The sequence below is a fragment of the Seriola lalandi genome, unplaced genomic scaffold (genome assembly GCF_002814215.2).
Source record: "Seriola lalandi dorsalis isolate HSWRI2012SDOR001 ecotype SW California unplaced genomic scaffold, Sedor1 jcf7180002054575, whole genome shotgun sequence".
Classification (NCBI taxonomy): Eukaryota; Metazoa; Chordata; class Actinopteri; order Carangiformes; family Carangidae; genus Seriola; species Seriola lalandi.
In genome coordinates this window covers 192,555-218,386 of record NW_019525128.1, presented here as the reverse complement: position 1 = coordinate 218,386, position 25,832 = coordinate 192,555, and the positions used below count along the sequence as shown (strand labels likewise).

At 43.3% G+C, this 25,832-nt stretch overlaps 2 protein-coding genes across 2 annotated transcripts; one reads left to right on the top strand and one right to left on the bottom strand.

Moving 5' to 3' along the window:
- Positions 1-1,358: 1,358 nt before the first annotated feature.
- On the top strand, positions 1,359-16,812 carry pgm2l1 (phosphoglucomutase 2-like 1). Its single transcript, XM_023417525.2, has 14 exons — positions 1,359-1,854; positions 9,204-9,371; positions 9,523-9,629; positions 9,929-10,013; positions 10,132-10,215; positions 10,690-10,886; positions 11,146-11,335; positions 11,418-11,515; positions 11,657-11,837; positions 11,938-12,031; positions 12,135-12,264; positions 12,827-13,016; positions 13,103-13,236; positions 15,115-16,812. The coding sequence occupies exons 1-14, from the start codon at positions 1,678-1,680 to the stop codon at positions 15,215-15,217; spliced, it is 1,938 nt and encodes a 645-aa protein (XP_023273293.1). The 5' UTR covers positions 1,359-1,677; the 3' UTR covers positions 15,218-16,812.
- A 1,089-nt stretch (positions 16,813-17,901) lies between these two features.
- LOC111663370 (olfactory receptor 2C1-like) lies at positions 17,902-18,995 on the bottom strand. The gene has a single exon (XM_023417542.2). The coding sequence runs from the start codon at positions 18,993-18,995 to the stop codon at positions 18,057-18,059; it is 939 nt and encodes a 312-aa protein (XP_023273310.1). The 3' UTR covers positions 17,902-18,056.
- Positions 18,996-25,832: the final 6,837 nt, after the last annotated feature.

Sequence of the window (25,832 nt, the reverse complement as noted above, 5' to 3'; positions counted from 1 at the left end):
ACGTACTGTGGTCTGTTGGTGAGGTAGTCTATCATCCATGCAGCCAGGTAATGGTCCACTCCCACACTTTCCAACTTCACTCTGAGCAGTGGCGGCAGGATCGTGTTGAAAGCACTAGAAAAGTCAAAAAACATGACCCTCACAGTGCTCCCACTGTCCTCCAAGTGTAGCAGTGATCTATGCAGTAGGTAGATCACTGCATCGTCCACCCCAACACTAGGCCGGTAAGCAAACTGCAGGGGGTCCAGCTGTGTGCTCACCAGTGGTCTCACGTGACTCAGGATGATCCTCTCCAAAGTCTTCATCAGGTGAGAGGTCAAGACAACAGGCCTGAAATGGTTAGGCTCCTTTTTCACATAAAAAACTAGCATGCTGGAGTTATAGCAAGTTGAATTTTCATGGCGAAGGACCGAAATTCGCCATGCCGCCACAGGCAGGCTGTTCCATGAAAAGTCACAGTTTTAACTACAGCGCAATCAAGTTGTTAAGCATTTCCTGAACATGTTTGGATCATGATTGGATCAACCTACTATGAGTAGTAGTAGTATATCAAAATGTAAAACATGACACTTCCTGTTTCCACAAGGGGGCACTATGAGTATCACTGAATATGAGCATATGAGTGTGTTCAGGGCGGGACTCTTATGACACAGAAAGGTTGAGGCAGCTTGGACAACTTGTGTTGGAATGAGAGGGAGTTTCATTTTTCATGGAGAAGGATCGTAATTCGTCATGCCATCAGGGGCGGGTCCTACAGCGAAAACTCAAAAGCTTAGCTATATAACATCACAAAGGTCTTATTTTGAGGCTGACCACAGATTATGTCGATCTGATGAATTCCCTAGGAGGAGTTCGTTAAAGTACGTGACCCCAAATCGAAAAAAACGGCGGCAAAATTGCAAATTGAATTCAAATGGCTGACTTCCTCTTTGGTTGAGGGTATGGGCGCAAGAGGCTTTTTTGTAAGTCTTGGCATGATACATGTGCATACCGACTTTCGTGCATGTAGGTTAAGCCATGGGTATAGGAAAGGCCTTCTTGAAATTTTCTAGGTGGCGCTGTTGAGCCATTTTGCCACGCCCATGTGTAAGACCCATAGGCTACCAGATGTAAATTTTCACCAGGCGTGTGTAAAGTTTCATGACTTCATTACTTTTGAATTTAGGAAAGGCCTCAAAAAGGCGATTTACTTCATGGAAGGAAAACAAGAAGTAGAATAAAAAGCGCTATTTCAATAGGGTCCTCGCACCCTTTGGTGCTCAGGCCCTAATAATAAAACTGTCTTATTCTTGTTTTAAGGATTCTTTCAAAATAAACGATAGAGGCTTTTGTTGTAATAACAGACCGGAAGTTGAGAGTGTTGCCTCTTGAGAACTTGGCTGCGGTGTTCATGACGTTTACTGGTGAATATTCCTGTCGTGTCTACGAACTTTACAGAGGAATATTTACAGGAATATTCTGGGCAGTTAGCGGGCTGATATCGACTTCCCGTGTCAGCAGTGCAACAGAACGTGTAGCTTCGGTGAGTGAAGTAAAAGGCTGACACGCAGAGTTACGGAGTTCACCTCCGGCAACCATAACAAAGAGGAGGCGTGTGTCTATCCACTCCAGGAGCCGGGAACCGCTATCAGCGGGGAGCTAACACCGTGTCACGGTCCGCTGGCTGTTTGCTACTTCATGCGACAGTCAAATGGCCCTGCTACCGTTCATCGAGTGTTAGCTGGCCTGGCTCAGTCTGTGAGCATGGGAGACGATAACGGAGTTAACGGGGACCTGAACGCCAACCTGAGGTGCCAGAGTACCGGCGACCCACAGCTGGACAACGCGGTGCACCAGTGGCTAACATGGGACAAAGTGAGTGTCTATCCGCCTGTCAGCTAGGAAGTACTGGGGAAACCAGCGTAAACACGGTCTGTCCTGCTGTGCGTGCATGACTGTGCGGAGGGAACGTCACACCAGACTTCCCTGAGAAATCTGGCATTTTATGTTGACATTGCATTTTGGCGAACACGTGTGGTAAAATTGATGTAAGCTACTGTATTTAATATATAATCACGATCGTCTCGTAAAATCGGTATATAAACAACCTAATATAAGTAATAATTATTTAGTAAAGCAGCGTCATTTTTCATAGAAGTGAAACTTTGTGAGCAGTTAAACGATGCTCCAGCTGCGTTGAAGGCGCGTGGGAATAGCTGGCGCAGCAACTACAAAACATAACATTTAATTTAAATAACGGCATATATATTGGTGCCGTATGCCGTATTTACCACCAGAAACAGCCATTTCAGGACATATATCAAGTCATGTTTCTTATTGCCGTTAATTGTGTCGACATGCAAGAAAATCTAAAATTACGAGGTATTACATGGGAGATCTGAAAACGACACACCCGCATCTGTGGGTTGTTTTCAGATGAGAGTCTCACCGGGGTTAGAGAGTGTATGTTGCCCGCAGTGCGGCTCTGCAGGCCAGCTGGCAGTCAGGAACACCGGAGGCTCTGGGTCGTTATGGAGGTTAGCTTTATGGGTTATCAAGCAGCATGACACAGCTCATTCACTCTGTTTGGCACAAGTGACCAGAAAAGGTCTGTACAGGTGGTGAAACTTCTGTTAAAATGATGAGCCAGCCGTTAATCATCTGGATACCACAGACTGAATCAGCTGGTTCAGATCCTCCACCATCCACCTGCTGAATCTGACTCCATCTCCCACATGTCCATGTTCACTCTGCTGTGGATGCGTTTCAAATATGAGCCTTTTAATAGCTCTTTAAAGCAACACAAGGTAAATTTAATTATAGACTGATATTCATACACGAAGCAGCTTCATGGAAGGGAAGAGAAACTTTAAAAGAAAATATTGACATAATTAAAACATTTGATTTTTTAAGTTTAACATAATCAGACAGTTCTGATACATAGATGAATGTAAAGACATAAAAATAGCAGGATTTTAATTCTGCTGTGACACACTGAAGCCAATGTCAGGTAAACCAGTAAGCAGGTCATTATAGCAGTCTAACGGACTGAAGGTAATGAAGGTATTTGTTCGTTGTTCCAGGTCAGCTGAGGCTTTCTTTAATTTTCCTGGGTGGGAGAAAGAACATATCTGTGTGAACATTCAGAGGTTTGGTTTCTAGTCTTCCTCAGTTATGCAGATGACACACATATTTATACCAGGTGACCAGGTGCACTGAACAAACCAGTGACTGCAGAGATCAAAGCTTCCTCCACTTAAACAAAAATGAAACTGAAATAACTGTTTTAAGATGAAGATTGAAAGTCAGTGTTCAGCTTCAGACATTAACTACCACAAACCAGGTCAGAGATCTGCCTGTAGTCCTGGAATCACACCAACATTCAGTCGCCAGAAGAATATATGAAGAACTAAAGGAATTAGCTCATAGTGGTATTTAGAAAAACCTGTTCATGTGTTTATCTGAAGTAGACTTGACTACTGTTGCGCTGTCTTTACTTGTCTCAGGTCAGACACCTGCAGCTGATTGAGAGTCCTCATTTAGACCACATAAGTCCAGTTCTCAAGTGTTTACATTGGCTTCATGTTTGTCAAAGAATGAATGATTAAAACACTCAGGAATGGTTGATTTCTGATCTACTTCTTTATTCTCAACAGTCCAGACCTCCCAGGTGGTCTGGACAATGTCTGCTTATTATTACCGGAGTCCAAAGTAAACCTGGAGTAGCAGCTGAGTTTTTAGCTCCGAAATCAGGACTGAAGACTTTGGGAACATTTATTCATGTCTCTCACTGCAGCTGTTCTGTCATTTTTATTCTACTTTTTAATTCGTCTTATTCTATTTTAGCTCATTTCCATCTTTCTTTAACCTGCCTCATGTCTCTTGTCTTAATACCTGTTCTGTCCTATGTAAGGCCCTTTGAACTGTCTCTTTGTGGACGTGCCTTCACTGCTGCAGTAGAGTCCTTCCTCTTACTATCACATCCAGGGTGCCGCTTGTAAATCCAAGCTCTAAATTAAGGCTGCAACTAACTATTGTTTTCATTATTGATTAATCCACTAATCACTGTGATCGGATGTCACATAACAGACCACAGGTTAATATCAGGTGGAGATTTAGCCTGCTGCAGTCGTCATGGCAAAAGAAACACAAAGAGATGTCAGTTGCCACCTGGTGGCGCTGATGCATCAGTTCAGGGTTTCCAGTGTTAATTAATGATATGAAAACGTGAGGATTGTACAGAAAATGTTGAGATTTTTTCCTCTATTAATTTATTTATATATTTATACACACATGCCCACTCTGATTTCAGAGGTGTGTGTTTTTAAAGGTCATGGCTGCCATGAATGTTGATGACCTCCACTGTAAATGTCAGCCGCCTGGAAAAGGCAGCACACTCAGACACACACCAGGCTGAGTGAGTTATTCACTGTTATCCTTTACACTGTGATCTCTTCATGTAATCATATGATCTCCAGAGTCATGTAGAAACATGCTGCTTCACAGTTTTCTGGTCTGATTCAATAATCAGTTAGTTTTTGACCAAGTTTTTGACCAAAGTCTGTCAATCAGATGTGAAACACTGACAACACATGTTTTTTTAGATTCATAAGATCTGGGCGTTTGATTCAGTGAGATAATTAAAACCTTTACAAGATTTCAACTTCGCAACATTAGATATGTCCACTGTGTGTTGGCCAATTAGCACTTATTATTTAGAGTTGTCTTCACCACAAACAGCATTCAATGTTCCAGTATGTTTTCAGCATTTTCACTCATTATCTTAAATTTAGAACATTTTTATCATTTTTATTGTAATTCTGTTGTTGATACTAATTTAATTCCCTGTGAAGTTTCCTTACTAAAATTTACAAGATGATTTTTCATCTGTAAAATGTCCCAGAACATGTATTAGCTACACTTGGCCCTTATTTAGCATTCATAATGAGTATAGAAATATACTGAAGTAAATAACTGCAGATAATGAACGTTGAACAGGTCATAATGTAGTTGTGATCAGATCTCAGTGTTTATTAATGTCCTTTGTTCTTTAAGAGCTGTAACTCCTCTTGTAAACAGATAGTAACCAATAATATATTAAAACACAGCAGAATAATATAAAATATGTGGAACAAATATTGAACATTGATAAACACTTCAACTTGTTTTTATAACTGATGTATACTCTGGTATAAACCAATTATTACATTTTTATATACTGATCATTCAGATCAATAGGGGGGACTTTACAAGTGTGACACTCCGTGTCAGTCTCCAGCCTGCTTTTTATTCTGTGATTTCTTCCCATTGGTTCCCTTTGAAGATGTAAATCTTTTATCAAAGTCACTAAATCATTAGAGAGGGTGCAGGATCAACTTTGACTTCTCAATAGATTTTCTTTTATCCTGGCATTGTAATTAATCATAGGGTGTGATGCAGACAAGGCAGCAGGCGAAGGTGGGGACCTCGGCATACTTTCTCCCAGTGTTGCAGACTGGTCGGAGGGACATGGAACGTCACCTCTCTGCTGGGGAAGGAGCCTGAGCTGGTGTGGGAGATGGAGTGGTACCAACTAGATGTAGTTGGGTTCACCCAGATGCATAGCATGGGCACTGGAACCAAACTCTGGAGGAGGGGCTGGACTCTCCTTTTCCAGAGTTCCCCAGAGTGACAGCCCCCAGGTGTGTGTGGGGATACTCACAAGCCCCTGGTTGAGAACCGCTGTGTTGGAGTTCTCCCCATTAGAGGGTCGCCTCTATGTGACTGCAGGTCACTGAGGGGAAGGCTCTGACTGTTGTGTGTGCTTCTGCACCAAATAATAGCTCAGAATATCAGGCCTTCTTCGAGTCTCTGCGTGGGGTCCTGGAAATGGTTCCGCCTGCGGACTTTATAATTCTGCTGAGGAACATCAACACTCATTTGGGTAACAACGGAGAAACCTGGAGGGGCATGATTGAGAGGAGTGGTGCTTTGTTAATGCTTTGTTCGTGCCCCTCCGCCTCCCGACAAAATTATAGTAGGCCTACTTGTTTTCTCGGTATTCGGTGGATTTGATGTTTGTAATGCAATGTAGTGGCGCTGTATCATAATCTGTGCATCAGGCAGAGCCCTCTGAAATTTCCAAAGAAGAAGAATATGAACGTGCTGGATTTTCTGCCTGCGGAAGGAAGCGGCGACCTGATTTTGCTGCTATTCAAACAAGTGAATATTATCTCTTTTACACCCAAGCACCACACCCAGCTTCTTGAAAAGTTTCCCTAAATTAACGCTACATCCCATGTTTTTTTGCAGAAATGTCTCAAATCACAGATTACTTTAAAAAGTTTGTGAGGAGGATAATCACGAGGACAGGTGAAACCGTGCAGAGTGCGGACATCATTAGTTCTTCTAATATGGGAAAAAAAGTTAATTCATGTTACTGACGAGATACGGTTAATTTGTCACTGAAAGAAGGCCTAGTTCTCAGCCACAAGTGGAAGGTGCAGATGGAGGAGAGGATCAGAGCACGAGAGAGGAGTCAAGGCGAGATTACCAAGTCTTTAGGAGTGTATTAACAAGTGTATTGAAGCCGACAATTACATGATTTTAACCTCACTTTTTATTCATTTTCGGTCGTACAGCTTAGTACCACCCCCGCCTAATTTTTGACCAGGAAAAACCCTGTAGTTTGGCCATAACAAACACCATGTGCGAACATAAGGTAGCTCACAAGTGTACATGGTACCGGAGCACCTTAGGCCAAACATCAATGATTGACTTTGTGGTTGTATCATAAGATCTGCAGCTGTATATCTTGGACACTCAGGTGAAGAGAGGGGCAGAGCTGTGAACTGATCAGCACATGGTGGTGAATTGCATCAGATGGCAGGGAAGGCTGCCAGACAGACCTGGCAAACCCAAATGTGTAGTGAGGGTGAACTGGGAATTTTTAGAGGCCCCTGTCTGTGTCTTGTATGTCTTATACAGTATGTCTTCAACTCACACTTCTGGTAAAATTTCTCATGCATCCCATGAGAGGTTGGGGAGATAGAGTCCGGGTATGCCATGTTTTATAGCCTCCATTGCAGAGGCAACTGGTAGGAGCTGTGGCGTCAGGGTCATTGGTGCCTGTTGAGGTTGCAACGTAAGAACCCACTGGTGGACACCAGAGGTGAGGGAAGCTGTCAAGCTGAAGAAGGAGGCCTTTCGGGCTTGGTTGGCCCAGAGGTCCCCAGAAGCAGCAAATAGGTACCCCAGCAGCCAGAAGGGCTGCAGCTTCAGCCGTCACAGAAGCAAAAACTAAACTAAGCCAAAGGTGTGGCAGGATTCAGGGAGGCTGTGGAGGAGGACTTTCATTTGTCCACTAGAAAGTTCTGGCAAACCATTCAGCGACTCGGGAAGGAGAAGCAGGGCTTGACTCAGGTTGTGACCCGGACTGGAGATTCCGTTGGGCGATGAAAAGAACACCTTCGTCCTGAACCCGGTTAGCCCTGGCAGAGGTCGTTCCAGTAGTCAAGAAACTCCTCAGTGGAAAAGTGCCTGGTGTAGATGAGATTTGCCCTGAGATGATGAAGGCTTGGGACATTGTTGGGCTGTAATGGCTGACACACCTCTTCAGTGCTGCATGGAGCGCGGGGACAGTACCTGTGGAGTGACAGATCGGGATGGTGGTTTCCATTTTTAAAAAAGGGGACCGGAGGGTGTGCTCCAATTATCAAGGTATAACATTGCTCAGCCTCCCTGGGAAAGTTTTGTCCAGATTGTTGGAAAGGAGGCTCCGACTGATTGTCAAACCTCAGCTAAAGGAGGAGCAATGCAGATTCTGTGGGACAGTGGACCAGCTCTTTACCTTTGCGATAGCGCTGAGGGGGGCATGGGAGTTTGGCCATCCAGTTTTCATGTGTTTTGACTTGTAGAAGGTTTGTGACTGTGTCCCCCAGGGGGCTCTGTGGGGGGTACTGTGGGATTATGGGGTACCAGGCACATTCTTACAAGCCATTCTGCCCTTGTATAGCCAAAGGGAGAGCTGGGTCTGTATTCATGGCACAAAGTCAAACACGTTTTCACCATTCAGTGAGTTTTCAGTGAGTATTGGACTCCTCCAAGGTTGTCCCTGTTTGTGATATTCATGGACAGGATCTCAAGGCACAGCCAAGGTGAAGAGTGTGTCCGCTTTGAGAACCTCAGAATTGCTTCTTGGCTTTCACAGATATGGTGGTGTTGTCTTTATCAGAACGTGACGTCCAGTGCTCACTGGGACAGTTTGCAGCCAAGTGTGAAGTGGCCAGGACACCTCCAAGTCTGAGGCCATGGTTGGGGGACTGAGAAATGGGGGACTGCTCCCTCCAGGTTGGGGGTGAGTTGGTGCCCCATGTCAAGGAGTTCAAGTTTCCCCCGTTCTTGCTCACAAGTGAGGGTAAGATGGAGCGGGAGATTGACAGTTGGATCAGTGCATCATGTTGTACCAGACCCTTGTGGTGTAGAGACAGCTGAGCTAGAAGGCAAATCTCTCAATTTAACAGTTGATCTTTGTTCCAACCCTCACCTATGCTAAGGAACTCTGGGTAGTGACCAAAAGAATGAGATTGCAGATTCAAGTGGATGAAATGGGATTCCTCCATAGGGTGTCTGGGCTCAGCATTGGAGACAGGAGGAGCTCGGACAGAGAAGCTCGGACATCTGGAGGGACATCTGCTATGCTTGCTGCTCCTTCACGTTGAAAGGAACCAGTTGAGGTGGTTTGGGCATCTGATTAGGATGCCTCCTGGGTGCCTTCCTTTGGAGGTTCTCTGGGCACGTCCAATTGGGAGAAGACCCCAGGGTACACCCAGAACTCACTGGAGGCATTACATATCCCATTTGGCCTGGGAACACCTCAGGATCCCCCAGGAGGAGCTGGAAAGTGTTCCTGGAAAAAGTGATGTCTGGAATACCCTGCTTAGCCTGCTGCCACCGTGACCTGACCCCAGATAAGCATAAGAAAATGGAGGGATGGATGTGATTAATCATGTCAGTCATGTCATGGTTGGAAATTTCAAAGCATAAAGTTTAAATATTTTGAGAAAAAAGATGTAATGTCATGTTTGAGGATCATGGTACAGTTACAGTCACAGGTACACAATGTCTCCAGGTTTTCATCCACTGGCTTCAAACACCAGCATGTGTCAGAACTGAGTGTGTTGAGTATGAGGCTCAGAGGAACCAGTTTGATCAGGTTCTGATGGATTTCTTCTCCTGTGGTGTAGAACCGGCGGACTCGGGCTCAGGTGGAGTCTCTGGTGGCAGTGGGTCGATTGGATGATCTGCGGTCGATACTCTGCAGCAGGATGAAATTTGGTACAGCTGGACTCAGAGCACCAATGGGAGCTGGATTCAACCGCATCAACGACCTCACCATCATCCAGTCCACACAGGTCAGACATAAAGTCCGACTTAAAATGATTAAATGTTTCTGGGTGTTTCATGGCCAACTAATGTTATATTTGACATCAAGTATGACATGAGTTAACAAGGGAGCCATGAAATTAAAGACTGATGTCTAACATGTTGTCTCTCTCTCCTCAGGGCCTGTTCTCCTATCTGTCCAGGTACTTTGCAGACTTCAAAAGCAGAGGAGTAGTTGTTGGTTTTGACACCAGAGGGCAGGAGGAGAGCGGCTGCAACAGTCAGAGGTCAGTGTCTGAATCCTAAAGTCGGCAGAGCATTTCATATTCAAATTTATAAAAGAATTGAGTAAAAACAGGACGGAGAGATGTACAGAGTGTGCCTCCCGAGTCTGCTGTGTCCTGACAAAGAGTTAGAGTTAACATCATGTAGAACTCTAACTCTAAAGATGTAAATATCACTACACCAGTCGATTTCTTTGTCAAGGTAAAGGTTAACTCTGTGTTAACAGACTGTGTTTACAGCCCCCAGAATTGGTGATTTGTGGGTGTCAGTCGATGAGGACATTCCCATGTTTATGTTTCAGGTTGGCGAAGTTGACGGCTGCTGTGATCCTCAGCAGACATGTTCCTGTTCACCTGTTCTCCACGTTCGTCCCCACGCCATACGTGGTGAGCAAACTCTCCATCATCATCTCTCTGACTGGGTCTTAAACACACCTATCATCACCTCATCCTCAGCTGTGTGTCAGTATGACATCTGCTTTGTGTTTTTTTTTTTTTTTTTCAGCCGTATGCTGTAAAGAAGCTCAGAGCAGCAGCTGGAGTGATGATCACCGCTTCACATAATCCTAAAGAAGACAATGGATACAAGGTCAGAGACCAGCACAGGTCTGACTGCATGTTAAACACTGCACAGGAAACAACCAGAGAAGATAGGTAATGGTATGGTAGATGGGAGATGACAGTAGAGGTTACTCTTTCACAGCTACATTTGACATACCTGTTACAGGAGGTTAATTGTGTTCAGTCTTACACCTGAGATCAAGCTCCACATAGGTCACCCTGTTCTCTGTGGATTGAGACCCTGTCTGTATCTGGACATGTTCCATCAGTAGCATCTCACAGTTTATATAACGTCACAATGTCCAAACAGCCTGGAGTCACTTCATCACCAACTGAGAAAAAGATTTCAGACATTTTCATGAATGAACTTTAGGACTAAGGCAAACTTGTTTTTACCACCAGGTTGTGTTTTGCTCAAGGTCAGTTTTTTCTTGTTTTGTTGTGCATGTGTGTGAATCTAGAAATCCCTCCTCATGCTCTGCATCTCTGCCTCCCTCTGCAGGTGTACTGGTGTAATGGCGCTCAGATATCCTCACCTCATGACAATGAGATCCTGAGGAGCATTGAGGAGCAGCTGGAGCCGTGGAGCGCCTCCTGCTGGGAGGAGGAGCTGGTGGAGAGCAGCTCCTTGAGGACCGACCCCCTGACCCAGATCAACAGCTGCTACATGGACGAACTCACCTCCCTCTGCTTCCACAGGTAAGAGCAGGCCGGGTTCACCTCTGCAGCCAATCCCCAGTCCTTTGTAACTAGTCTGGAAGTAGTCCCTGGACCTCTGGAAGTCCCTGGTTCTGGTGTTCACCCTCCCCTAGTTTACTCACTACTACACTGTCTCTCTGCAGCTCACATCCAGGTCCAGATTCAGGTGCTGGATTCTGGTGCTGGTCTACACAGCAGTGAAGGAAAATGGACATCTTTGCCTCAGGCTGAAAACCATATTTTCTCCTGTGTGTCTCAGGGACCTGAACAGCAGCTGTCCATTGAAGTTTGTCCACTCGTCCTTCCACGGCGTGGGACACGTCTTCGTACAGCAGGCCTTCCAGACCTTCGGCTTCGTTCCACCAATCCCCGTCCCCGAGCAGAAAGACCCCGACCCCAATTTCTCTTCAGTCCGCTGCCCAAACCCGGAGGAGGGAGAGTCTGTTCTGGTGAGAAACAGATCCCAGTTCTTCAAGTGATTTTTCAGATTCAGTAGATCTAGTTTTCTTCTCTTCTTTTTCTGTGTTACAGGAGCTTTCTCTGCTCCTTGCAGAGAGGGAAAATGCTTGCATTGTTCTGGCAACGGATCCTGATGCTGACCGTTTGGCTGTTGCAGAGAAGTCTGATGGGTAACTGTGATGTTTGCTCAAACACACTTCAGTCCAGAACCTGTCAGAGTTCAAAGCTAAAAGTAAACTAGAACGCTACAGGTGTATTTACCTGTGGTTGCCTGTTACAGGTGTATTTACCTGTAGCTCCCTGTGTTTCAGGTGTGGTTGGAAGGTGTTCACAGGTAACGAGCTGGCAGCTCTGCTGGGTTGGTGGATGTTCTTTAACTGGAGAGAGAACCACCCAGATCCAGCAGACACTCAGAAGGTTTACATGTTGGCCACCACAGTGTCCTCCAAAATCCTGCAGGCTTTCGCTCGTATCGAGGGGTTCCACTTTGAGGTGAGACAGTTCAGTCACATGTGGAAATATCTCATCAATGAACATTGATAATACTGGTACAAGGAGGAGGAGGATGATCTCCTGTCTCTGTGCTGAACAGGAAACTCTTCCAGGGTTTAAGTGGATTGGAAACAGGATGCACGAACTCACCAAAACAGGAAACACAGTCATTTTTTCCTTTGAGGAGTCGATTGGTAACTGAGCCTGTTTTTTTTGTTGTTGTTGTTGTTGTTGTCATCAGTAAGTAAAACACCAGAGACAACAGACAGAGTGACACTGTTCTCTCTGTGACATCAGGGTTCCTGTGCGGCAGCATGGTCCCAGACAAAGATGGCGTGAGCTCGGCGGCAGTCGTGGCTGAAATGGCCACTTACCTCCACACCAAGAACCTGAGCCTGAACCAGCAGCTGCACAACATCTACCAGATGTACGCTGCTCGATGTCAACATTTACATTTCATAGTTCTAGTCCTACAGGTTTAAAAATGTCCTGGTGCATTTAGTCACATTAAAGTATCGGTGCACTTGCATCCTCAGTATATTTAAATATACTGTAAATTTTGGTTATACTGCACCTATAATTAATGTTAATATTGTGGTAAAACCATGACAGTTTCCTGTAACTCTGCAGTTTGAAGTTTTCTTATTGATTCTAACTGTCTGGATTTGATTCAGTCCGATTTAAATTTAATTTAAATAAAAGAATTAACTAAATTCTGGTTCAGTCTGTAGAATAAGAGAATGACATTGACATTGTTGGATCATTTAACATTTAACAGCAGAGGTTTAAAGTGTTTGTTCATATTGTATGTAAAGACCAGAGTCAGTGAGGGATCATCTGTGACTGACACAGTCCAGGTAGAAAGGTGGTTTAGATCCTCGAGCAGGTTTCAGGGGCCTAGAAATAGTTTCAGGAATCCTTCCTTGTATGTTGTGATGATGATTGAACTCTGAGAAGTTTTCATCTCTGTTGATGCTTTCTGTCCCCAGGTATGGTTATCATGTGTCAAAAACCTCCTACGTCATCTGTAACGACCCGCCCACCATCAAGAAGATCTTCGGCCGGATCAGGAACTTTGGCGGTGAGGGTTCATACCCGGAGACGTGCGGGGGCGTCCAGATCATCCACATCAGAGATGTAACCACGGGATATGACAGCAGCCAGGCTGACCTCAGATCGGTGAGACATGAACAGAGAACAGTGTGAAGTGTCTCCACTGATGTGCTTCCTGTGACATCATGTGTCTCTGTGTGTTTCCTGTGAAGGTCCTCCCAGTGTCAAAGAGCAGTCAGATGATCACATTCACGCTGCAGAACGGCATGGTGGCCACGCTGAGAACCAGCGGCACCGAACCAAAGATCAAGTATTACACTGAGTTCTGCGCTGCACCGGGGAAAAGGTCAGCTAACTCTCAAACACTGTTTACTGCCCACCTCATCCTCAGTCTGCTCTGTAACTGTAGTCTCAACTCAACTCAAATTGTAGTCCTAGGCTGTGGTCAAAAACTCTTTTTTTTCTCATGAAGGTTCAAACTGAGTGAAGTGAGCTGACGTATCTGAGCAGCAGCCATGATAAGAGCTGAGGAAAGGAGCTTCAATGCTTCCTATCTTATCTCCTTTAGCAGAGGAAACACTGGACCTTCCTTTACCAAAGGAAAGGAGAAATACCTTCCCATAATTCCTTGCTGCAGCAGCATTTAAAGTGATGCACCATCATAGTTTCACCACGACAGACTTACACACATGTAGAAACAACACAGCAGCTTTTTTATATTTGTGACACGATCCAGAACTGATGGAACTCCTTGTCTGACTGACTGACTCTCTTTAAATCCACTCAGGAGTCATGAAGAACAAGCAGATTGAATTTATAGTTAACAGTATCATCATCATAACAAAATACAATATTCTATACATAAATGTTGTTTCACTAAATCCCCTGCCATTGTGTTAAGCACTAAAAATGAATTTTCTCTACTTTGCTCTACTATACTCTTCACTATACAAATGTATAAAAATGTAAAAAGTGCAGGAAACTATAAACTTATGTCTGAATTTAATTTATTCTGATCTCTTGCTCAGCTCCCTATCTCTATTTAATTATTATTTTAATGGTTCAACTTTCTCTGTTTGTATTTTCCTTTCATGTCATCTTATTTCAACATTTCAATCCTGTTTGTTTTGTTTTCCGTAGTTAGGAAAGGAGAGTTAATTGTCCAGATGTTATCAATAAAGTAAACAGAAGATTAGTTTGAGTGCAGTCAGATTCTTTTCCAAAGTCCTTATGAATTCTCCTTCACAGCTTTCCCTCATATCATGATGTTTTCCATCGAGGTCGTGCCATCTAGCAGCCAAACCTACTAATGGCAGCAGCGCCGCCGGCACATAGTCGAACAGACCGGCTGCCACATTAATTACCGCACTCACCGACGTTACGTGGCAACTCCAAACAAGACGTGACAGAAATAACATTAACCAAACACTACATAACCTGAACTCAGGTAGGTCAACTCTGCAAAAGTCTGCTGAGGTGAAACCACAATCATTTGTCGTTTTAAATGTTCCTGCAGCAAGGAATTATGGGAAGGCATTGAAGCTCCTTTCCTCAGCTCTTATCATGGCTGCTGCTCAGATACGTCAGCTCACTCAGTTTGAACCTTCATGAGAAAAGAGTTTTTCGACTGCATTCTCTGACTGTGTCCAATTCAACCAGAGCGACCCTCTACCTGAGAAGGTGAAACTGTTCAGTTTCACGACAGGAAAACAAACATTGTCTTATTTCCCATGAGTATTGTGAGTCCTTGTGTCCATTCCAGAGGCCTGTACTACGAAGCAAGTTCAATATACCCAGCATAATTTTTAGTTATCTGGGTTAACTGAACCTAACATTGTCCCTCCTGGACAACCTGTACTACGAAGCTGGTTACCAACTGGCTCAGTTAACCCTGGGTTTACCTGTCCGGTTACGAGCGCGTTCCTGTGAAAGAGGCGGAGTTTTTAGTTATACGCAACAACGTCTGAACCATGAATTAAGTTCTTAATATATGAGAAGAAACGCTGATACTTCCCGGTAAGTTCCGATATAGCAACGTTCACAATTATATTCAACAAGGTGAAATGAAAATATGATCACATGACTGGAACAGTTTTTAATGATGACATCATGATAATGAAATGATCGATCACCGTGGCTCCGTCCTCATCCTGCTCATCAAACGATAAATGACATCATGGCATTGTGGGCATGGCCTCTGTGACATCATCACTCTGTGTTGCAGTGATGTATCCAGTCTGGAGGAGGAGCTCAGGAAGGTGACGGCCGCTCTGGTCGACGAGTTCCTGGAGCCTGAGAAAAACCACCTGATTCGTCGCTTCGTTTAACCCTGCTTCCTTGTACCTTGTCCCTCCTGTGTTGTCATATCCTGTTTGTAGACAAATCGGAGCAGCAACTGCTTCACTCTGTGTCAGTTAGGTTCGTGTCGGACTGAAGACGTTTGATGTTAGAGACTGAAAAATCAATATATTAGAAAAAGGAAAATGTATTCATTTCAATTTATTATGAATTATTTTTGTCATTAATATTACAAACCAGGGTTTTCAGTTTTAACAAGAAACTTTTGTTATTTTAAAATTTATATTGTAACGTCAAGAAGTATTCTGTTATTTATTCAAAATAAACATTGTTATACAATAATAAGTTGGTTTGTTGTACAGAGATAGTTATTCTGATTTTGTGTAACAACAATAATATTTACTGATACAACAAAACGAGGTGATGTCATAACAAAAGTTATACAGACAATAATTTGGTTTGCTAGAAAAATAAACTTAAAACCATTTCATGATATAAGAAAAAAGACCAAGTATTTTTTCTTCATGTTTTTTTTAATATTTTTCCCTGTTATTCCAGATTCAGACTTGAGTAAAAATCTTGATTGTTTTTCTGGATGTTGGCTCATAGAAAAGTGAGAGTTAGTTTTTCCAAAAAAAAGATTCTTCTTTCCTTCAGTGTGCTCATTGAACTTGAACTGAAGAAATAACCAAAAAATAAAATAAGATCCAACAAACAAACTGAGAACCAAACAGTTTGTAACATAGAAAAGGTGAATATCAAGCTTGAATCATATTCATGAATATTTATATTCATAAAACCTCGTCTCACAGCAACTGAACGGATTTTAAACTGATCTAAAATCTCAACAAGATTTTAATTGAAATATTAGAATTTATCCAATGAGTTCTCGGACCTCTGACTTCAGCCCAACATCAGCCGCACAGCAAGAGAGTCTGCAGTTCTCTGATTGGATGATTCTACAGCAGTGCACACTGGGAGTTGTAGTTGACATCGCTCTAAAGTTGTTACCAAAACTTAGTCATTGAGTTTATTACTGAAACAGATGATAAACTGTTTGGGTGTTGGACTGAAATGACGTTTGAAACTGTGACGTTATTGTTCTTGTTTTCTAGTATTTTATAGACCAAACAATAAATGAATGAATCAAAAAAATAATGGACTGATTAATCAAAAATCAAAACAAGTGTGAGCTGTGTCTGATGTTTTTTGTTTTTGTTTTTTGTCATTAAAGAACTTCCATACATGTGTGAGAGGGGGAATCAGCTCTTCATCTGTTTCCTTGTGTTGTTGATGTTTATCTGAGTCTGTGGCAATATTTATTTTTATACTCATTGAGATAAAAGATATTTATGTTGTACAGACGACGTGTTACATGTTGTGATGCAGTGTTCCATGTAGAGTCTGATATTTTGTTAAAGAAGCTGAAGCTGCCAATCATCTGTGGAACGCTTGAATCCGTTCAGTTCGGTCTGGTGAAAAGACGACAGAGTGAGACCTCTGTAGAGCTCACTGATCATTTGTGTTTTCACTGTTGCACCTTCAGTCATATAATAAAGAAAACAAAGATGCTGTTCATGTGGTTCTCTAATGATCTACCAATAAATCAAACAAAACTTTAAAATGTCTTTTGTTCATTTGTTATTGGTGAAAAGTTTTTCAGCAGGAAAAGCAACCAGAACAAAAACAAGTCAGATCAGCTGATCAAAGTGAAACCTTTGTTGTTCTTATTTCTGGTCCAGTTTTACATGAGTTTTTGCAGTATTTTTTCTTTTCTTATAAAATTACACATTTTTTCCTGATAAAACTGACTTTATTCGTTATGACTTTTAATATAATATGACTCGTAACATTATGATTTTGAACTGTCTTTATTGTCTTTAAATCATTTTCTCATCAGTAATGTTTATAACGTAATTCTCTCAGTTTTGCTACAACTTCTGTCACATAATTACATCTGACATGTTCAGATGAATGAACAGATATTTTTTCACAATATTGTGACACTATTCTTCTTATATTTTTATTTGAGAAATTACAAGAACTTCCCAAAAAGTAAGAAATATATTCAAAAAATATTTATAAATGGCAACAACACTGTTAAAGAATTACTAGTTTAGTAAGTAAGTAGTTTTAAAAGTAGATGGAAATTGGTTTAATAATAAAGGGATATTTGTGATTGAAAAATCTTCAACTGAAAACAAGTAAAAACACATTGAAAATAGGCTGCAGGTTTACATTATGTCATTATGTCACCATGAGGTGGAGACAACAAGTTTATACTAGAAGTTACATTTAAAGTGAGATTAAAAATAATACTGTTTGTATTTCAGTGGGTGGATGAACAGAATTTATTCATTATTAATCACATTTTACTAATTCATTATGTATTTACTATTTGTTTACTACTGCTGGTTGTCAGTTTCCTGTAATAAGTCACAGGTGGTCATGTTTTCATTCTGAACAATTTACAATACACTGAATATCTTTAATATCTTTAATAACTGTTGGTCCAAGATGATACAAAGGTACTGAGAAACTGATTAATATGTGTACAATCAAATAATAGAAAGAGTTCAAACCAAATATTCTCACCAAGTTATTAAAACAGTTTCATAGATCTTGATAATTTCATTTATTTAACTTCCTGAACATAAACAGATCTACAATTCTTTTATTGTGAAAAAAATAGATTTGACTTCGTTCACTCAGGTTAATGTTGGTTAAATGTTAAGACATGATTTTCAAAGCCTGAATGAACACTGTGCTGTTGATGTGAGAATAACCTGAGTCAGTGTCACAGTAAAACCAGGACAGGCCTGATGCTGTACTCTGGGTCTGTTGTGGGTCTGAATGGGATTTAGTTTGTCATGAATGTGGTTTTAGGGTCTCTGATTTGTGGCTGAAGTTCTGGAGGATCCTGGACCGGATCTGCTGCAGGTTGATGCCATAGATGATGGGGTTTATGAGCGGCGGGACCACCAGGAACTCTGCCGCCAGCATGTTCTGCAGCGCCTGCAGCGCGCTGCTGCTGCCGTAGCGGGAGTACATGGAGTCAAACACCAGAGAGATGGTGAAGACGAGGAGCGTGACGAGGTGCGGCAAACACGTCTGAACGAACTTTCTGCGGTCAGAGCGCGACCGGAGCGAGGCGCGGACCAGGTGGGCGTAGGAGACCAGGATGAGTCCGGTCTGCGACAGTTGCGAGAACATGAGCACGAAGCCGTAGATGTTGTTGACGGTGGTGTCGGAGCAGGACAGCTTCACCACCTCCCAGTTGGTGCAGAAGAGCTTGCGGATGTGGTGGCCGCAGAGCGGCAGCGTGGCGGTGAAGCTGACGCCCACCACAGTCTCCAGCAGCGAGAAGCCCCAGGTGAGCAGCAGCAGCTGCGCCACCCTCTGCGCCGTCATCACAGCGCGGTACTGCAGCGGCCTACAGATGGCCATGTAGCGGTCGTAGGCCATGACGGTCAGACTGGTGAACTCACAGAACACATAACTGTAGACTACAAATATCTGCGTTAAGCAGCCGGAGTACGTGATGACGTGGGAGTCGGCCAAGAGGTCATGGAGCAGCTTCGGGTAGAAGCTGGACGCGCCGCAGATCCCGTTCACACACAGGTTACACAGGAACAGGTAGATGGGCTCGTGCAGCGTCTTCTCCAGACACACGGTGACGATGAGCGTCACGTTCACGAAGATGGTGAACAGGTAGGACACGAGTGCGAGGGCAAAGTAGATCTGACGGTTAGTGTCAGAGTCGTTCAGGCCCTGAAGCACAAACACGATCTGAGAGTTATTCTCCATCAGGTCTGAGTCCAAAGTCTCAAGTCTAGAATTTCAAGTCCAGAATCAGAATCCAGAGTCTAAAGTCCAGAGTCAGTGTCCAGAGTCTAGTGTCCAGAATCAGAGGGTTTGACAGAGACTGCTTCTTCAACAGACTTACAGACTGACTCAGGTTATACAGAGAGGAAGAGAAGCTCAGGCTGAACAGGAATCTGTCTGAACTGACACCTCAGACAGTCCTCACATGTGGAACAACATCTGTTAACAGTGTTTTCTGTTTCAGATCAGATCAGTGACAAAAAGCACTTGGACTCTTCTAACATCAGTGTCTTCAGCTGGTTTTACAGGTTCCCTCTGTAAACAGCTGTAGAACAACAGCAGGATCTCCTCCTGTTCCCTCCTTCACACACATCAGCTGAACACAGGGAGGTTTTTATCATCTGAATGCTGCACAGAGTCAAACTAACAACACGAGCAGGAACAGACAGGAGCTGCTCAACAAACACCTGTGATCTTTGCTGTGAATTGATCACTGAAAAGGAAACACGAGTGATTCGAGCTTCACACTGAAACCTCTGATTCACTCACAGTAAACCACAGTCATCACAGCTGAGTGAACGTTTCCTGTAAAACAAGTCACATGAAAAACATCAGCTGAGCTTCATCTTCTCTGTGTGAAGAAACAGATGGACATGATGATGATGATGATGAAAGACAGAGAAGTTTTATCATGTTCATAAACAGCTGAGTTGCTTCAACCTCATCATCATCACTTTGGACAGTCAGTGCGACAGCATGGAGACACACATGAGGACAGTAGAGTGGAGGAGGCTGTAGATGTAACCACACCACAACACATGAGAGAGAGCGCTTCACTGTCAGCAGCTGGAGGCCTGAACAGATCTACCTGTACTCAGTCTCTGCTGCAGCAGCTGAAAATCCTCCGGAGCTGCTGGGAAACAGACTGGACGGGCAGCAGCTCTTATACACCTCCACTGTAGACAGACAGGTAGAGAGCCAGGTCTGATGACATCACAGAGCAGGCTGAGGCCACACCCCCCCAAACCACTTGACGAACATGTCAGACGTTAATATCAAAAGACTCAGGAGCTGCGTTTGACTGCAGAGACCCTCATCAGGGATTTCTGTCACCATCATCATCATCATCATCATCATCATCATCACAAAATCATCTCAATGTTTTCTCCTCAAAAACTCACATCTGATCTATAAGGCAGTAATAGTAATGATGATAAAGAGTTCAGTGACAACATACACTGTGCTTCACTGATGCATAATCTGAAGTATGTTCAGTATTAGTTTCAGTCTGACCCTGTAGTACAGATGGATGTATGTCAGTTCATTTGTCCATTGAGCTGTCTTTATCACTCAATTTTCATTCTTTGACAGAAATTCAAACACATTTCTTTTTTTCCAGAGATTTCTTTCTGTTTAGATTTTGTCTTGTTTTCATTAAAGCTGTTGATCATTGTTAGTTTCTCTGTTTATAGTTACACTGATATTAGAGAAGCTGAGAGCAAGTATCTTCACTGAACAAAGGATCTGGATGTTTCACTCACAGAAACAGGTTTGCATGCAGAGGTTCTGGTCCGGCTCTGGGTCATGGCCCATCTGTGAAGAGGTTCCAGTTCCAGGAGTCCCTGAAATGGTTCTAGAGATCTCTGTGGAGCTTCTCAGAGGACTTCAGCTCTGATCCATTAACACATTTATTATTCCTGAATATAAGACAGAGGGTTACTGGTCTGTGCTACTGATGGCATCATGGGAACTTTGTTGTTTTAATTATCATTTATTATTACTTTTGGTAAATCACTGACTGTACTGTTGCTTATCAAACCAAATAATCTATCAACTATTAACAATTTTCCACCACATGGTACCAACTCACCTCTACTAGACTCTACAGCATGTAGCTCCCCTTTGTTTTAGAGTGGCTCACCCAAAGATCTGAGAACACAGTCTGTACAAACCATGGATATGTCGTTCAAACTTTAACACAACCTCCCTCAATTAATCTGCTCCAAATGAACTCAATCAAATACACAGATACCCCCCCTCTTCAACATAGGAAATATGTTGCCATGGATACAGTGAGTTAAACTGTGGCTTCAGCTTGAGCCCCGTTCTTTTTTTTTAGCACGTTTGTTTGCATTTTGTAAAAGGAAGTGTAGTGAATGAACTATTTTAACTTCCTGTTATGAACCACTGATGACACCTATCACTGATCACTGACTGAGGAGCTTCTTCTTCTCTGATCTCTAATCAGATTAGTGGAGGTTTATATTCAGTGGTGTTCTCATGTCTGTGTGTTCAGGTCTGACTGAATCATGACTCAGATGTTTGTCTGATGTGAGTTTCATGTTTTGTATGCTGATATTTGATGACTTGTTAAATGATCTTATTGTTCTGATCTGATTTGGAGATCAGTTTGAGTGTTTTGATACAATATCTGAATAAATGTAACCAGTGGGTTGTGGGTGGTTCTACTAAAAGTATAGAACAGTAAGAGAAATGTAACAGCTTCAGTGAGCAATGAACAGTTGCTCGGCTGTTTAAAAATGGCAGGCATGTTCAGAATGCCCTGTCTCACACAATGATGATGCAATGATTCTCTTTGACCAATCAGCAGACTGCAATGTTTCCATGTCACACTCTGTCAAGGAGCCAAGTTAGCTGAGGTGATACCAAAAAAAGTACCAGGCATCAGGTTCTGTCCATAACTTCTGCCTGATGGAAGACTTAGAAAGTGGAGGCGAGTAGAGTTGAGTAGAGCTGCTACTGTGCAGTGGAGAAGGGCTGTATCCTGGATTTCAAGGATCCTTGACAATGCTCCAGGAGTCCTATAGGAGGTTCTAGGAGGCCATGAGAAAGTTTCATTGGTTCTAGGGGTTGTTCCCTAGATGTTCTAGTTGTGCTTGGTGAGAGTCCAATGTTCACTGAGTGTGTGGAGAAATATGAGGACATGAAGCTGAACCAGGCTTTTCTCAGTGTTAATATTTTGACCGTAGTATTGATTTTCTATTTGCACTATTAAAGGATCTGATCTATGAAGAGTGTGGTCCTTTAACAGACTGTATATCTTCTCTTGTTCCATCATGCAACACTCAAAAGAAATGGAGCACCCCTATTGTTATTATTTTTAAGTCATTTTTTTTTCTTTTTTTCCTTTATTTTGATAGGTGCAGTGAGAGAGAGACAGGAAAGTCAGGAAGAGAGAGATGGGATGTCATCCAGCAAAGGGCCGTGGGTCGGACTCAAACGAACGGCTGCTGCATTAGGACTAAACCCATGTGGAACGTGCTGTATGTGGTAACCTAGTGCCCACAGAATTGGTACATGAGGTGTAGTTGGAGTGACGTGTCATTTTGTACCTAACAAAATCATTTAGATTTAATGACCAATTTTTATTTAAAAAAAAAACTGACAATTAGTTTACATCTTTTAACAAATTCAACATTTTATATGTGAACTAATCCATTGTCATTGCATTTCAATGTATTGTTCTGATAGAACTGATTTGTCCTTAAAACAAGTTCTCTATCGTGTCAAGACTATCTCTCCACCCTACATATCCCATGTGTATGGGGACTGACCCCCACAAGGGCAGCTGACATGGATACTCTTTTAAGACGCATCACCTGTGGTGGGCACGCACTGATTAGCAACACGTGGTTATATAAGCACCACGCATGCATGGCCTCTTTGATTCCTTGATTTCCATGGAGTCGAGCAGTCGTGTGTATCTTGACATTTGAGTAGAAGAAAGTGAATGTAGTGTTTGTGTTTGACATCAGCGAGGGTGCAGCCATTGAGAAAGGGTTTGCAATGCCCTCCCCTGTATCAGCCCCATTTACTGCACAGCAGCCTTCCTCTGCCCAGGTGAGGCAGGAGGAACTTGATCTAGTGCATTCCATATCTGATGCATCAGATGTAAGGGAGATTGACATCATGGAGTTTGAGTCAGAGGTCGAGGACCTCACCCTGGATGGGTGTGTGTGGAGGCAAAGCAGGTAGAGGAGGAGCAGGAGCAACCACCTCCCCTCTATTGCCAACTCATTACTGTGAAATGCCATCTTAGATAGGCCAGGCAGCCTCCCGTTTTGATGATGAGGTGAGTCAGTCACAGTCTTTCTCTGTACCGCTGCTACCCGATTTAGAGGAACTGGTACTGAAGCAGTTTGATAAACTGTCTGAGGCCCATCGCTGCTCAGGTCTATGTAGACAACTAGCATGTGTGCAAGGTCAGGAGAGGATTGGCTTAGGACCACCACCTCTCATGGATCAGGCCTTAGGGGCCTTGGTGTCCCCCACCAAGTCTGTCTTGGGGAAGTTGAGATGCCCAAGCAGGAACACTAAAATGATGGATGCCATGCTTGCCAGAGTGCATGGATCTATGGCAATCCAGGGACAGCTGGTTAATACAGGGGCTATTTCTTTGATACTCTCTTGGCGAAGAAGGCCATCAGTGAGGTAACACAGGACAATCAGCAGGTTGGGTTCTATTCCCATTTTTTTCTCATTTCCAAAAAAGATGGGAAGCTGAGACCAATTTTGGATTTGAGAGAGCTCAACAAGTTTTTGAGACCCCTACGATGCAAGATGTTGACTGAGCTGAGGCCTATGCCTCCACAGGAGGAAGAGCAGGCTTCAGCCCTCAAAGACCACAGGGTTCCTAGGCATGTGTTTGGATGCCAAGGCAGGAACTCTTTCTCTTACATCTGGAAGACAGGCCGCCCTCAGGGCTTGCTTGTCCTATTTCCATTTGGGGACCAGGGTAAGCTGTTAGCTCCCTGAATATGCATCCCAGTGCAGCGCTGCTCCTGTGCCTTGGACGTTGCCCACACAGGGGTCTGCAAGCCACAGTGTTGGTGACACGCAGACTCCGTGTAGCTTTCCGGTGGTAGGAGCACCCAGCCAACTTGGCACGAGGCAATGCACAGGGGTCAGTGTTGCGTCGCCAGGTGGTGTCATCCGACGCCCCCCTAGTAGGCTGAGGAGCCGTCAATGAGGGCAGAGGCATCAGTGGCCAGTGGGACCCGTGCCACTGGTTGGCACAGTACATCAATCTTCTGGAGCTTCAGGCTACCTACCTAGCTCTTCTGCACTTCCAGCCAGAGCTGGGGGATCGCCACATGCTGGTGAGGACTGACAGTACAGTCTCAGCAGCCTATGTAGGGGAAAAAGGGGTCTGGGCTCCCCTTGCTTTTGCAGATTCGCTCGGATGATATGGGAGTAGGCAAACCCACACTTTGAGTCCCTGAAAGTGATACGTGCCGGGTCAGACAAACCTTGCAGCCGATCAGCTCTCCAGGGGTGGGCCCCTCCCCTGAGAATGGGGCTGAATCCAGAGGCTGTACACCAGATCTGCGACCACTTTGGTACTGCCATAGCCAATCTCTTTCTCAACAGCAGCAGCAGGAACCTCCCAGTTCAATGTACTTTTGCTGCACCTAAAAGTCTCCAACGTAGAATATTAATTAACCAAAAATGTTATTAACTCACCGTATAGCAATATGTGAAGTGCCCTTTTGTCTTGCTTGCCTGCTGGAATGCAGTTGTCTATTAGTACATTTTGAGTAAAAACAAGTAAAGCTTGACCAGCTCAGTATGTTATATCAAAGTTGTCCTTGCTTAAATATCCCCTCTAGACATGTTTTAAAATTATATAAAATACCCTACTTTGAAAAGTTAAATTAACTTGACAAAAATCTACTCCTCCATCATTAAAAAATTCCAGAATCTATAAATATGCAAATATTCTGTAATTTCAAAGGTTTTCCTGCTGAACACAAGATGTCTCCTTCACTGTAAAGTCCACTCTTAGTGCACATGCTCTTGAGGCTTCAAGTTTCCACATCACACATGTGTAAGTTGAATATTGCCTCCTACCTATTTGTGATGTCACAAATCAAGCTTGTAGGCCCTACCTTAACAATCAGATTTTCAGTGAGCACAGAGAAACTTTCTACTTTCTGCAGATTAATGTAAAAACAGCCTTCAAGTGTCAAAATCTGCACATACATCATTCTGCACAGTGAAGTTGCAACATGCAACTGTGGGAACAAGCAGAAAAACACATTTTGCATTTTTAAATGTCAGCATTGATCCTTATTGAGGATAAGTTTCCAAATATTCATTTTGAAACAATCAAGAGCTGCTGGCCCTGCACAACCGATCCTGAAGACCTTCCCTCGCACTCAGCATGGACAGAGTTCTATGAGAACATTTAACGCCTCCTAGTACAAAATCTACACTTGGCTTGAGTATTCTCAAAGCCAGGATAATGCATATTGTTTTATATGCCGGGATTTTTCAATCCCCTCTGCTCCTGAGACAACGTTCTCCTCGGTTACTGGTTTATCAAAAAAGGCCATGTATAAAGATGGAGGCTTCCAGATGCATGCCAAAACAGAACACAACAAAGGGTTGAAGAGAACAGACAGTATATCAAAGCAGTTGCTGATGTACTGATGTGCACAGCCACCCAAAACAAAGCGCAGCATGGTCACAGAGAGTCAGAGGACTCAGGCAACAAAGGAAACTTTCTGGCGGTTATGGAACTGATTGCAAAGCATGAGACTTTAGTAAAAAGAAAAATGGAGCATAGCAATGCCATCTTGGAGGTGGTGGCTGAGATGGTTAGGAAGGACATGGCGGAAAAGGTAAAACAAAGCATTCTGGCTGATTAGACCAAAGACTTAAAAAAAAAACAAGAACATATTTCATTAGTGCTCAAGTACTACTACATTTTGAACATACCGATAAGCTTGATGCTGCTGGGCAAATGGAAAAAATTGTGACTAGCCTCCAAAAATATGGATTGGAATACAGAGAGAA

Bases quoted from the DNA above. Each gene is read 5' to 3' on its own strand.
- pgm2l1 (XM_023417525.2), top strand. From the start codon at position 1,678: ATGCGACAGTCAAATGGCCCTGCTACCGTTCATCGAGTGTTAGCTGGC. The intron at 9,372-9,522 runs GTCAGACATAAA...CTCTCTCCTCAG, and splicing joins CCATCATCCAGTCCACACAG to GGCCTGTTCTCCTATCTGTC. The intron at 11,336-11,417 runs GTGAGAAACAGA...TCTGTGTTACAG, and splicing joins AGGAGGGAGAGTCTGTTCTG to GAGCTTTCTCTGCTCCTTGC.
- LOC111663370 (XM_023417542.2), bottom strand. From the start codon at position 18,995: ATGGAGAATAACTCTCAGATCGTGTTTGTGCTTCAGGGCCTGAACGAC.